Source organism: Mesoplodon mirus (assembly GCF_964341445.2).
Source record: "Mesoplodon mirus genome assembly, chromosome: 5".
Taxonomy (NCBI): Eukaryota; Metazoa; Chordata; class Mammalia; order Artiodactyla; family Ziphiidae; genus Mesoplodon; species Mesoplodon mirus.
This window is the reverse complement of record NC_138980.1, coordinates 75,307,326-75,321,664: the sequence shown is the minus strand read 5'-3', so window position 1 is coordinate 75,321,664 and position 14,339 is coordinate 75,307,326. Positions and strand designations below refer to the sequence as shown.

Genomic DNA, 14,339 nt, shown 5'->3' with positions numbered 1-14,339 from the left:
AAAATTAATGTATGAACTCTCCACTTCTGTGGCTTTGTAGAAAATCATGTTCTAACCCCGAGGAGCTGTCACCTGTGTCTGTCTGGATACGTTTTTAGGATTTATCAGGAGCATAGCAACATTTCAGTAGATGGAGACGTAAAATACTATGTTCAGAGGCAACCTAACCTAATCCAGCAACTTTGTAACTTGCCTTAGTTTTGATGCAGATGGCATTTTCAAGAGAAGTGTTCTGTTGAAAGGGAAGAAAATGGGGATACGCAGAGATGGTATTAGGACAGTAAGCCAGCTGTGCCCGTGGCCCCTCTCAGTTGATCACAGTATCTAAGGAGCCACGGAACACTCGGGTCTGATGATAACCTTCTTCTGTGGAAAAATCTCGGATGGTCAGTTTAACACAGCAGCAGGGTAGGGAGGTGTCTAGTGAGGCGGAGGGCACACTGGTAGAACAAGGATTGCAGCTGTGGCTGAAGTTCCTGGGAAGCTGCTGGGAAGTGGGTGTCAGAAATGAGGAAGAGGCAGTAAGCTGCAGCCTGGGTGGCTGCTTGGACAGGGTTTCGTTTGCAGCCAGAATAGGCCAGAAATCAGTGAATGGGCTAGAGCCAGACCTCTCCTGCACAGATAGCTGACAGATTCCTTCCGGGTGAAGGGTAGTTGGGTATAATCTCAGTAACAACCATCAAAATAGCATCAGTCTGTTAATGATGCAAGCTAGAATGTTTTGCTTAAAATCGGAATGCTGCACTTAAGTCACACTGTGTTCTTTGCTAAGAATGATGGTTACAGATGATAGTTTTACATTTGTCTCACTTTTTAAAAGAATAAAACTTAAATGGTTATTATACAAATATGTGGGTGGCCAAAGTCAGACCAAATAATCTATTTTAAGTTCTAAATAATAACCTATTATTTTACTTTGCCAATCATTTTTTTGTGCATATATTTCCCTGGGGGATCTCATCATAAGAGGTGATTGTGGTGATACCAAGATATAGGTATTTTTGTGTCCTGGGCAAAAATATTATTATACGAAGTCATTTGTGCATAGTATATAAATCTACCAGAATAAGTTTTTGTTAACAAGATTATTTTCTCAACACGTTATTCCTTATGTTTTAGAAAAGGCGCCGGCGGATTGACCGAAGTATGATTGGAGAGCCCACAAACTTTGTGCACACAGCTCACGTGGGGTCAGGAGACCTGTTCAGTGGGGTGAATTCCGTAAGTATGTGGGTGGTGGGGCCTCCAGGCATAGTCATGTACACCTGTGTAACAGGTACATACATTCTTAATGATGGCACTGTGCCCAGTGTATTATAGACATTGAACATACATACTTAATGTGAGCATCAAAGAGAAGAAAATGAACAATGAAAAATTAATCTCTTACGTAGTTTGCCAAGTCATCTGTTTTTCTATTTGTACTAAACTCTTTGTAGCTACCTTTCTTCCAAATAAATACTTTAAAACTTTTAAAGGATTTGAATTCAGAAAGGAAGGTACTATCCCATGGATTCTCATGCCCCCTGCCACCAAAGCGACTTGGAGGTCAGCTTTTTAGTAATATTTAATGTCTTAAATTCAGTTAGTTGCCTTTTACAGACCTATTTATTGCATTTCCCTTATAAAATATTAGGCTTTACCTGATATTAGAATGCTTGTTATTTATTTATTACTGTAACATAGGTTCTCATGCACTTCGCAGAGGATTAGAATTTGTATATATTTGCTGTCTTTTATAGAGGTTCCGGTGAATTTCAGAAGATACTTTAAATTTACTCAGCTGAACTCTTACTCCTTAGTTTTCATCTAAGGGAAAATAGCAGTATAATAGAAACCAATAGAGGGTTTTTATCAGGGCTCTGCCACTATGTTACCCCCCATATCTAAAGTACACTGAGTTGTCTAAATGATCCCTCAAGTGTTTAGAACCAGAAAGTCAATAAGGCTTTTATAAACACAAAATTATGCTGCATTGTATGCTCACTTACTGGACAGCATTAACAAAAGACTTAACAAAAGAACAGAGACTTATAAGGCAGGTAGGTGAGTATCCTGGATACAGCAAACAAGTTTGTCACCACAGTTACTAGGTAAGCAAAGGGATGACATTTGTAGCTTCCTGGAAAGGAAACAGCTTGTTTGTTTTAAATCTGTAGGAAAAGTACACTGAACTGCTTTTGTGGAAATGTAAGAGGTGTCAGATTGCTGTTAAAATACAATTCAGTAGCTTCGTTTCCTGGATTAAGGTGGAGTGAAGAGACCAAATGGGACCCTATGACTTTTGTTAATATTAAGGTCATTGTGGCATATATAAAAATGAATGCTTTCAAATTTATTATATCTGATTAATTTCTCATCAACTCGTCTTCTTCCCCACTTCTGTTCTTAAAAATTTAACTGTATCATATTAAGTTCTTAGTTCATAGTACTTAGTTAACTTTTAAAATCTCATCTATGCACATTTCAGAATTTCCTTCAAGACTCCTATCTGGTATTTTGTCTCCATGAAAAGCCTGTCATTGATGTACATGACTCTTGCTTGCCATCAAGTTAGGTAGAATTTGAGGACTGTCCCCTGCAGGGCTGCCTGAGCTGCAGCATCAAGACGGGCCCTCAGCTGTTGCAGAGGTTCTGCCCTGCAGTCTCCAGACAGCCTCCTCTGGTTACTGAAGTAGGTTTCTTATGAGGTGTTCTAGCTCTTCAGAACCAACCCTGTCTTCCGAAGGCAGTTTGTACTCATTGCCTATGTTACGTATTAGTTTGTTGTCGCTACAAATAAATAGTTTCTCTTAAGTTCATCTATTCTGAGAATTGAGCAACAGTAATAGGAACATGGCTCGATGCATATGAAAGAGGCAGGCCACGCTGGATTATTGAATGGTCAGATGACTGGTTTCTCTTTTCCCGTAAATACACTGTTCTTCCCAAGACTACTTTTCATACTAACTTATTGCTAGAAAAGGTTTCTATGACTCTTTTAATAATATAACTTTATTGTGTTAAAATAATGCATATCCACAGTCACAGTAATACATGTCATCTCAATGCTGAGGGTTACTTACTAGAAAATCCAAGTCCTTTTGTTTGAAATTGAAGAATTGACTTTTGGAAGAAAAACGGATTTTTTTTTTCTTAGAATTTTCATGGCGTTATGAAAGTTACCATGTAAAAATATAAAGATGTTGTTGTAAATAGGCCTAAGATACATATAAAACCTAACTTGTCGTGTTAGGTGGGAAATTATTTGGTACCAGGGTAAAATCAAGTTTGTGCCACAAAACAGTGTTACCACAGAGGAGCAGAAAATGAACCGATAGCCTATGGCCGTAAGCTTCGCAGACTGAGTAAGTTTACTTAAATAGACCTATAGATTTTAATTTTATTTATTTATTTATTTATTTATTAAAATTTTAAATATTTATTTATTTATTTTTGGCTGCATTGGGTGTTTGTTGCTGCGCGAGGGCTTTCTCTAGTTGTGGCGAGCAGGGGTTACTCTTCCTTGCGGTGCGCAGGCTTCTCATTGCGGTGGCTTCTCTTGTTGCGGAGCACACCTGCATTTGCAGGTGGATTCTTAACCACTGCGCCACCAGGGAAGTCCCTCTTTTTTTTAATATATTCTTACCTAAAGTAGTCATTTGAGTAATGTGAATATAGGTATTACAGTACATCATTATGTGATATCATTGGAGTTAGTTCCACATATGTGAATTTTTCAGTAAATGAGTAAAAATTTACCCATTTAAGAGCCAATCACATGTTCTCACTTTAACCATATTGGACCTAAATAGCCATGCATTTTATATTTTGCTATTCTCTTCAGTTAGAATATATTTAAACCTCTCTTGCTCCAAAAATAACTTAGACCAGTCTTATTACTTTCTTTAAACAAACTGACTGAGGATCATCAATGAAAAGACACCTTGTATCGATACATCATGTTTTCTGTGATTAAGTATTTGATAAGTAGATTAATGAATGGATGGTGCTCCCACCCCCCTCTCACCTCCCAGGGTCCTAGAAATGTGAAGGGCCCTTTGAGCTGTTTCTGTGCATTAGACCAGACTGCCAGTGCTCTCACCCTTGACTGTTAGGCCGTCATATCCCAAACCTTCCTGTTGCCCCTTTTTCTAGCAGTCTAGCTTGATTCGCTCGTTCTCTGCTTCCAAAATGCTTCTAATTGCTATCAACTAAGATAGGATACACTACGAACTCTTCACACTTTGCAGGTAACTTTGTGACTTTGTTTTGGCAAAGTAAGAAAACATCCCAGCGGGACTTCCCTGGCGGTCCAGTGGTGAACACTCCGCGCTTCCACTGCAGGGGTCACAGGTTCGATCCCTGATCCGGGAACTAAGATTCCGCATGCCGTGCATCATGGCCAGGAAAAAAGAGAAGATACCCAAGCATTTATATATCTCACAGTCTACTAGAAAGTAGCCCTGTAATGTGGTTAGGAAAGGTTATCATCTTTAATCATTTTACAGATAAGAAGCCTGATATGCACAGAGGATAAATAGTTCACCCAGAGTTACAATATTAATAAAGAAGTTTGTATTACAGTCCAAGTCTTCGGATTCTTTTGTTGTTGTTGGAACACAGTTGATTTACAATGTGGTGTTAGTTTCAGGTGTACGGCAGATATACATACACATGTATTCATTCTTCTTTAGATTTTTTTCTCATATAGGTTATCACAGAATACTGAGTCGAGTTCCCTGGGCTATATATTAGGTCCTTTTTGGTTATCTGTCTTATATATAGTAGTGTGTGTGTTCATCCCAAACTACTGATTTATCCCTCCCCCACCATGTTTCCCCTTTGGTAACCATAAGTTTGTTTTCGATATCTGTAAGTCTGTTTCTGTTTTGTAAATAAGTTCATTTGTTTCTTTTTTAAAAATTAGATTCCACATGAGTGATAGCATATGATATCTGTCTTTGTCTCACTTACTTCACTTAGTATGATAATCTCTAGGTCCATCCATGTTGCTGTGAATGGCATTATTTCTTTTTTATTTTATTAAAAAATTTATTTTATCTTATTTTTATTGGAGTATAGTTGATTTACACTGTTGTGTTAGTTTCAGGTGTACAGCAAAATGATATATATACATATATCCACTCTTTTAGATTCTGTTCCTGTATTGGCCATTACAGAGTATTGAGTAGAGTTCCCTGTGTTATGCAGTAGGTCCTTATTAGTTACCTATTTTATATATACTAGTGTATATGTCGAGCCCAGTCTCCCAATTTATCCCTCCCACGATCCCATCCTCCCTGGTAATCATAAGATTGTTTTCTACATCTGTGACTCTTTCTGTTTTGTAAACAATTTGGGATGACATTTAGGTTGCTTCCATGTCTTGGCTATTGTGAACAGTGCTACTATGAATATAGGGGTGCATGTATCCTTTTGTAAATATTATAGTTTTCTTCAGATGTATGCCCAGGAGTGGGATTGCTGGATATGGTAGTTCTGTTTTTAGTTTTTTAAGGAACCTCATACTGTTCTCCATAGTGATTGTACCATTTACCTTCGACCAACAGTGTAGGAGGGTATCTTTTTCCCAACCCTCTCCAGCATTTACTGTTTGTAGAATGTTTGATGATGGCCATTCTGACTGGTGTGAGGTGATACCTCATTGTAATTTTGATTTGCTTTTCTCTGATAATTAGTGATGTTGAGCATCTTGTGCTTTTTGGCCACCTGTATGTCTTCTTTGGAGAAATGTCTGTTTACATCTTTTGCCCATGTTTTTTTTAATTCAAACAGAAAGTTACAAAAATTATAATCATCCTCAGTTCACTCAGTCCCATGTAATTAATTTTTTTGTCATCTTGATCTTTTGTGAGCACTTTGATGAATTCATCAGTTTTCCATTAGAGTTCTGAAAATGCTTATTCAGTTCAGCAGTATAGTCAGTTACCAGAAACCTGTACTTGTCAGAGTCTTTTCCATGAATTCCTTGAAGATGAAACCCTTTTATAGGAACACTTTTGCAAAAGCATCACAGTACACCCAGAACGGTGTGTAAATGACAAAAGACTTAAAAATGACCACAGTTAAAGATTTGATGAAAGTTCATAATAATGCAGTTGACAAGGAAATTTAGTTATTTCTGAGAAGATATACATTTTAAAGTAATAACTAGAATTATGACTTATAACATTAAACCAGAACATATAAGATTTTTAGAAGTTTCATGTAATGTCTGAAACATTTATATTAACATATTTCCATACAAATAACCCAAAGAAAGTTTAGTATTGTTTTTTTTTTTTAATATTGCAGTTTCTTATTAGTCATCAATTGTATACACATCAGTGTATACATGTCAATCCCAGTCGCCCAATTTAGCACACCACCATCCCCACCCCACCGTGGTTTTCCTCCCTTGGTGTCCATACGTTTGTTCTCTACATATGTGTCTCAATTTCTGCCCTGCAAACCGGTTCATCTGTACCATTTTTCTAGGTTCCACATACATGCATTGATATACGATATTTGTTTTTCTCTTTGTTACTTACTTCACTCTGTATGACAGTCTCTAGATCCATCCATGTCTCAACAGATTTCATTCTTTTTTATGGCTGAGTAATATTCCATTGTATATAGATACCACAACTTCGTTATCCATTCGTCTGTCGATGGGCATTTAGGTTGCTTCCATGACCCGGCTATTGTAAATAGTGCTGCATTGAACATTGGGGTGCATGTGTCTTTTTGAATTATGGTTTTCTCTGGGTTTATGCCCAGTAGTGGGATTGCTGGATCATATGGTAATTCTATTTTTAGTGTTTTTAAGAAACCTCCTTACTGTTCTCCATAGTGGCTGTATCAATTTACATTCCCACCCACAGTGCAAGAGGGTTCGCTTTTCTCCACACCCTCCCCAGCATTTGTTCTTTGTATATTTTTCTGATGATGCCTATTCTGACTGGTGTGAGGTGACACATCATTGTGCTTTTGACTTGCATTTCTCTAATACTTAGTGAGGTTGAGCAGCTTTTCATGTGCTTCTTGGCAATCTGTATATCTTCTTTGGAGAGATGTCTATTTAGGTCTGCCCATTTTTTGATTGGGTTGTTTGTTTCTTTAATATTGAGCTGCATGAGCTGTTTATATATTTTGGAGATTAATCCTTTGTTGATTCCTTTGCAAATATTTTCTCCCATTCTGAGGGTTGTCTTTTCGTCTTGTTTATGGTTTCCTTTGCTGTGCAAAAGCTTTGAAGTTTCATTAGGTTCCATTTGTTTCTATTTCCATTACTCTAGGAGGTAGATCAAAAAGATCTTGCTGTGATTTATGTCAAAAAGTGTTCTTCCTATGTTTTCCTCTAAGAGTTTTATAGTATCCAGTCTTACATTTAGGTCCCTAATCCATTTTCAGTTTATTTTTGTGTATGGTGTTAGGGAGTGTTCTAATTTCATTCTTTTACATGTAGCTGTCCAGTTTTCCCAGCACCACTCAATGACTGTCTTTTCTCCATTGTATATCTTTGCATCCTTTGTCATAGATTAGTTGACCATAGGTGCGTGGGTTTATCTCTGGGCTTTCTATCTTGTTCCATTGATCTATGTTTCTGTTTTTGTGCCAGTACCATATTGTCTTGATTACTGTAGCTTTGTAGTATAGTCTGAAGTCAGGGAGTCTGATTCCTCCAGCTCCGTTTTTTTCCCTCGACTGCTTTGGCTATTTGGGGTCTTTTGTGTCTGCATACAAATTTTAAGATGATTGATTCTAGTTCCGTAAAAAATGCCATTGGTAATTTGATAGGGATTGCATTGAATCTGTAGATTGCTTTGGGTAGTATAGTCATTTTCACAGTATTGATTCTCACAATCCAAGAACATGGTATATCTTTCCATCTGTTGGTATCATCTTTAATTTTCTTCATCAGTGTCTTATCGTTTTCTGCATACAGGTCTTTTGTTTCCCTAGGTAGGTTTATTCCTAGGTATTTTATTCTTTTTGTTGCAATGGTAACTGGGAGTGTTTCCATAATTTCTCTTTCAGATTTTTCATCATTAGTGTATAGGAATGCAAGAGATTTCTGTGCATTAATTTGGTATCCTGCAGCTTTTCCAAATTCATTGATTAGCTCTAGTAGTTTTCTGGTGGCATTTTTAGGGTTCTCTATGTATAGTATCATGTCATGTGCAAACAGTGACAGTTTTACTTCTTCTTTTCCAATTTGTATTCCTTTTATTTCTTTTTCTTCTCTGATTGCCGTGGCTAGGACTTCCAAAAGTATGTTGAATAATAGTGGTGAGAGTAGACATCCTTGTCTCGTTCCTGATCTTAGAGGAAATGCTTTCAGTTTTTCACCATTGAGAATGATGTTTGCTGTGGGTTTTTCATATATGGCCATTATTATGTTGAGGTAGGTTCCCTCTATGCCCACTTTCTGGAGAGTTTTTATCATAAATGAGTGTTGAATTTTGTCAAAAGCTTTTTCTGCATCTATTGAGATGATCATATGGTTTTTATTCTTCAATTTGTTAATATGGTGTATCACATTGATTGATTTGCATATATTGAAGAATCCTTGCATCCCTTGGATAAATCCCCCTTGATCATGGTGTATGATCCTTTTAATGTGTTGTTGGATTATGTTTGCTAGTATTTTGTTGAGGTTTTTTGCATCTATATTCATCAGTGATATTGGTCTGTAATTTCCTTTTCTTGTAGTATCTCTGTCTGGTTTTGGTATCAGGGTGATGGTGGCCGCATAGAATGAGTTTGGGAGTGTTCCTTCCTCTGTAATTTTGTGTAAGAGTTTGAGTTGAGCTCTTCTCTAAATGTTTGATAGAATTCACCTGTGAAGCCATCTGGTCCTGGACTTTTGTTTGCTGGAAGATTTTTAATCACAGTTTCAATTTCATTACTAGTGATTGGTCTGTTCATATTTTCTGTTTCTTCCTGGTTCAGTCTTGGAAGGTTATAGGTTTCTAAGAATTTGTCCATTTCTTCCAGGTTGTCCATTTTATTGGCATAGAGTTGCTTGTAGTAGTCTCTTAGGATGCTTTGTATTTCTGTGGTGTCATAACTTCTCCCTTTTCATTTCTAGTTTTATTGATTTGAGTCCTCTCCCTCTTTTTCTTGATGAGTCTGGCTAATGGTTTATCAATTTTGTTTATCTTCTCAAAGAACCAGCTTTTAGTTTTATTGATCTTTGCTATTGTTTTCTTTGTTTCTATTTCATTTATTTCTGCTCTGATCTTTATGATTTCTTTCCTTCTGCTAACTTTCGGTTTTGTTTGTTCTTCCTTCTCTAGTTCCTTTAGGTGTAAGATTAGATTGTTTATTTGAGATTTTTCTTGTTTCTTGAGGTAGGCTTGTATAGCTGTAAACTTCCCTCTTAGAACTGCTTTTGCTGCATCCCATGTGTTTTGGATCATCGTGTTTTCATTGTCGCTTGTCTCTGTATTTTTTGATTTCCTCTTTGATTTCTTCAGTGATCTTTTGGTTATTTAGTAACGTATTGTTTAGCCTCCATGTGTTTGTGTTTTTTACGTTTTTTTCCCTGCAGTTCATTTCTAATCTCGTAGTGCTGTGGTCAGAAAAGGTGCTTGATATAATTTCAGTTTTGTTAAATTTACTGAGGCTTGATTTGTGACCCAAGATGTGATGTATCTTGGAGAATGTTCCATGCACACTTGAGAAGAAAGTTTTATCTGCTGTTTTTGGATGGAATGTTCTATAGATATCAATTAAATCTATCTGGTCTATTGTGTCATTGAAAGCTTCTGTTTCCTTATTTATTGTCATTTTGGATGATCTGTCCATTGGTGTAAGTGAGGTGTTAAAGTCCCCTACTATTATTGTGTTACTGTCGATTTTTTTTTATAGTTGTTAGCAGTTGCCTTACGTATTGAGGTGCTCCTATGTTAGGTGTATATATATATTTATAACTGTTATATCTTCTTCTTGGATTGATCCCTTGATCATTTTGTAGTGTCCTTCCTTGTCTCTTGTAACATTCTTTAATATAAAGTTTATTTTGTCTGATATGAGTATTGCTACTCCAGTTTTCTTTTGATTTCCATTTGTATGGAATACCTTTTTCCATCCTCTCACTTTTAGTCTGCATGTGTCCCTAGATCTGAAGTGGGTCTCTTGTAGACAGCATATATATGGGTCCTGTTTTTGTTTCAGCCAGTCTATGTCTTTTGGTTGGAGCATTTAATCCATTAACATTAAGGTAATTATTGATATGTACGTACTTGCTATTTTTTAAATTGTTTTGGATTTGTTTCTTAAGGTCATTTTTCTTCCCTTCCTCTTTTATTCTCTTGTGATTTGATGTCTGTTTTTTTTTTCTTTCTCTCTCTGTCTCTTTTTTTGGGGGAGGTGGGGCCATGCTGAGCGACACGCAAGATCTTAGTTCCCACACCAGGGATTGAACTTGTGGCCCTTGCAATGGAAGTGCAGAGTCTTAACCATTGGTCCACCAGGGAATCCCTTGATGTCTTATCTTTAGTGATGTGTTTGGATTGCTTTTTTTTGTGTGTGTGTAGCTATTCTAGATTTTTGGTTTGTGGTTCCCATGAGGTTTTGCTATAGTAGTCTGTGTATGGACAAGATTGTTTTAAATTGTTGATATCTTCATTTCAAATGCATTTCCAATATCCTGCGTCTGTACTCTCCTCATGATTGCTGGGTTTGATGTTCTATTTGTGTGTGGAAGATTTCCTACCTTTACTTTATGTTTGCTTCTGCCAGTGAATTTCCCCATTCGTACTTTCTTGAGTCTAGTTGTGGCCTCTTCTTTTCCATCTACAGATGTTCCTTTCAGATTTGTTGTAATGCTGGTTTGGTGATGCTAAATTCTCTTAGCTTTTGCTTGTGTGTAAAGCCTTTTTTTTTTTTGGCTGTGTTGGGTCTTCGTTGCCACGTGCTGGCTTTCTCTAGTTGCGGCAAGCAGGGGCTACTCTTGGTTGCAGTGTGCGGGCTTCTCGTTGCAGTGGCTTCTCTTGTTGTGGAGCACGGGCTCTAGGCATGTGGGCTTCAGTAGTTGTGGCACACGGGCTCAGTAGTTGTGGCACACAGGCTTAGTTGCTCCACGGCACGTGGGATCGAACCCCTGCATTGGCAGGCAGATTCTTAACAACCGTGCCACCAGGGAGGCCCCTGTAAAGCTTTTGATTTCTCCATCAAATCTAAATGAGAGCCTTGCTGCGTAGAGTATTCTTGGTTGTAGTTTTTCCCTTTCATCACTTTAAATATATTGTGCCACTTCCTTCTGGCCTGCAGAGTTTATGCTGAAAAATCACCTGATAACCTTATGGGGGTTCCCTTGTATGTTATTTGTTGCTTTTCCCTTGGTGCTTTTAATATTTTTTTCTTTGTCTTTAATTTTTATCAGTGTGATTAATATGTGTGTTGGTGCATTCCTACTTGGGGTCATCTTTTATGGGACTCTGTGCTTCCTGGACTTGAGTGTTTCCTTTCTCCTGTTAGGGAAGTTTTCGGCTGTAATCTCTTCAGATGTTATCTTGGGCCCTTTCTCTCTTCTTGTACCCTTATAATGCAAATGTTGATGTGTTTTAATGTTTCCCAGAGGTCTCTGAGACTGTCCTCATTTCTTTTCATTCTTTTTTCTTTGTTATGTTCCCTGGCAGTGATTTCCAACATTGTCTTCCAGCTCGTTTATTTTTCTCCCTCAGTCATTCTGCTGTTGATTCCTTCTAGTGTATTTTTCATTGCAGTTATTGTATTGTTCATCTTTATTTGTTCATTACATCTTCTAGCTCTTTGTTAAACATTTCTTGTAACTTCTCAATCTGTGCCTCCATTCTTTTCCCAAGATTTTGAATCATCTTTACTGTCATTACTCTAAATTCTTTTTCAGGTAGGTTGCCTGTCTCCTCTTCATTTAGTTGTTCTTGTGGGTTTTTATCTTGTTCCTTCGTCTGAAACATATTTCTCTGCCGTCTCATTTTGTCTCATCTTCTTTGTGGACTCCTTTATGCAGGCTGGAGGATCATAGCTCCTCTTGCTTCTGGTGTCTGCCCTCTGGTGGGTGAGAGTGGTCCTCAGGCTTCTGGAAGTTTCCTGGTGGGAGAGACTGGTGCCTTCTTGCTGGTGGGTGGAGCTGGGTCTTATCCTTCTGGTGGGCAGGGCTGTGTCAAGGGGTGTGTTTATAGGTGGTTGTGAGCTCAGTATGACTTCAGGCACCCTGTCTGCTGACGGGTGGATCTGTGTTTCTCTCTTGCTGGTTGTTCGGCAATTGCTTGCTTTTAACTGCACCAGTTTTATGTCCTATTCCAAGGAAACTTCATTGGTACATATAAAATTGTTTTGTTTTTGTTTTTTTTAGAGGGTTGGTTAATGAAGTCCTGGAGGGTACTCCAGGGGCCACTCAGCAAGGTTGCAGGTAGAGAAAATGAATGCACAGGCCTGGAGTTCTGCCTTTATCAGGGTTGAGGATAGGATGCCTAGGGTTTCACAGGTTCACTCTCTACTGCTTCCTCCTGGCGTTGTTGCGAGGGTTACATGATGTCATATTTTGAAGCCATCCTGTAAACCTGAGACCAGCTTGTTCTCTGAGGGCTGTTAAGATGTTGTTTGCAGGCTCAGGCAGAGGATGAGTCAAAGTTCAGGGGCTCTAACCACGTGATAAAAGCTGGAGAGAATGATGATTCCACCCTGGGCTCATATGAGAAAAGGGTGTACTACTCACAATCTTTAAATATGCAAACTTGTCTCCTGGGGTGTGGCCTCTGGCTAAACTTGCTTTGAATATTCCAAGTCTTTGGATTCTTATACTCCTTTTCACTTTATCAGACTATACTAAGACTGTATTAAGTATGTAAATTTTACCACATGGACTTTTAAAAGTATTTATTCATTTATGTATTTTTGGCTGCGTTGGGTCTTCGTTGCTGTGCGCGGGCTTTCTCTAGTTGTGGCGAGCAGGGGCTACTCTTCATTGCAGTGCGCAGGCTTCTCATTGCGGTGGCTTCTCTTGTTGCAGAGCATGGGCTCTAGACGCGTGGGCTCCAGTAGTTGCGGCACGCAGGCTCAGTAGTTGTGGCTCATGGGCGTAATTGCTCCGCGGCATGTGGGATCTTCCTGGACCAGGGCTCAAACCTGTGTCCCCTGCACTGATAGGCGGATTCTTGACCACTGTGCCACCAGGGAAGTCCCACATGGACTTTTAAAGTTTATCTTTGGTTTAGTTTCATTCATATTTATTTTTGAATCTGATTCTAATCCAGGTAATTGAGGTGATCATATATGTGAGGTGTTTGTAAATTAAGGTGGTTGAGGGACAAAGTTGAGTTCATCTGTATCCTTTTAACTGCTTTTGAAATGTAGCCAAGTGCCTTGTGAATTACAAAACTTTGTTTTTGTAATTGCCAAGTGGAGAAAGTTGCAGGAGTGGGGGGATGGGTGGAGAGGGTGTTGTGGCAAAAAAAATGCTTCAGTCACTAGCTTCAGCATTTTGCCTTACAATGAAAACAAGTTTCAATCTATAAAAGGTACCCTTTTGGGAAAAGCAGCCCAGCTAAAATATTAGGCAAGAATTGCTTACTTGCAGTGGCCCTAGTTCCTGACTGGTTCTGTTCTTGTCTTGTTGCAGGTTAGCTCCATTCAGAACCAGATGCAGTCCAAGGGAGGCTACGGGGGTGGCATGGCTGCCAATGTGCAGATGCAGCTCGTGGACATGAAGGCAGGATAGCCCTGGACCCCTCCTCCAGTGAGTACCTCCGAACACAGGCTGGAAGTTCAGATCATACATGGCCACTAACAGCTGATGACATAGACAGCCTTATAGTTCAATCTTGGGGTTAAAAAATAAATATCTTGTTCTTATTTTTTTAAAATTGTGAACTTACTGGAAAAGGTAAAAATACTTTAGTTGGCCAAGTGATGACCTTAGGCAGTTACTGCATTTTGAATATTAGTTTCAGGTGGTTGTTTTCCTTATGAGAAACTTTAAATGCTTTAAGACATCTTGTTTTGGGGGAGGCTTTGAGATTCTAGTGACAAGATGTCTCTTATGTGTCCTTTAAACATGAGTGAAGGGCCTCCCTGGTGGCGCAGTGGTTGAGAGTCCGCCTGCCGATGCAGGGGATACGGGTTCGTGCCCCGGTCTGGGAGGATCCCATATGCCGCGGAGTGGCTGGGCCCGTGAGCCATGGCCGCTGGGCCTGCGCATCCGGAGCCTGTGCTCCGCAACGGGGGAAGCCACAACAGTGAGAGGCCCACCTACCGCAAAAAAAAAAAAAAAAAAAAAAAAAAAAAAAAAAACATGAGTGAAGTTACTGAGTATTGATACTGCACAAAATCCCATGTGTAGTGAAGTAATTTTATATTTAATACCA

General features: G+C 38.7%; 1 protein-coding gene across 4 annotated transcripts in view; it reads left to right on the top strand.

Annotated features, from left to right (window-relative positions):
• Window positions 1-14,339, top strand: part of CDC42SE2 (CDC42 small effector 2) — a 164,935-nt gene that overhangs the window by 147,920 nt on the left and 2,676 nt on the right. For all 4 annotated transcript variants that reach the window (XM_082623761.1, XM_082623759.1, XM_082623762.1 and 1 more), the window contains 2 exons: window positions 1,120-1,221; window positions 13,595-13,711. In XM_082623761.1, coding sequence (XP_082479887.1) covers window positions 1,120-1,221; window positions 13,595-13,693 — 201 coding nt within the window. In that variant the 3' untranslated portion in view covers window positions 13,694-13,711. The remainder of the gene's footprint in view (window positions 1-1,119; window positions 1,222-13,594; window positions 13,712-14,339) is intronic.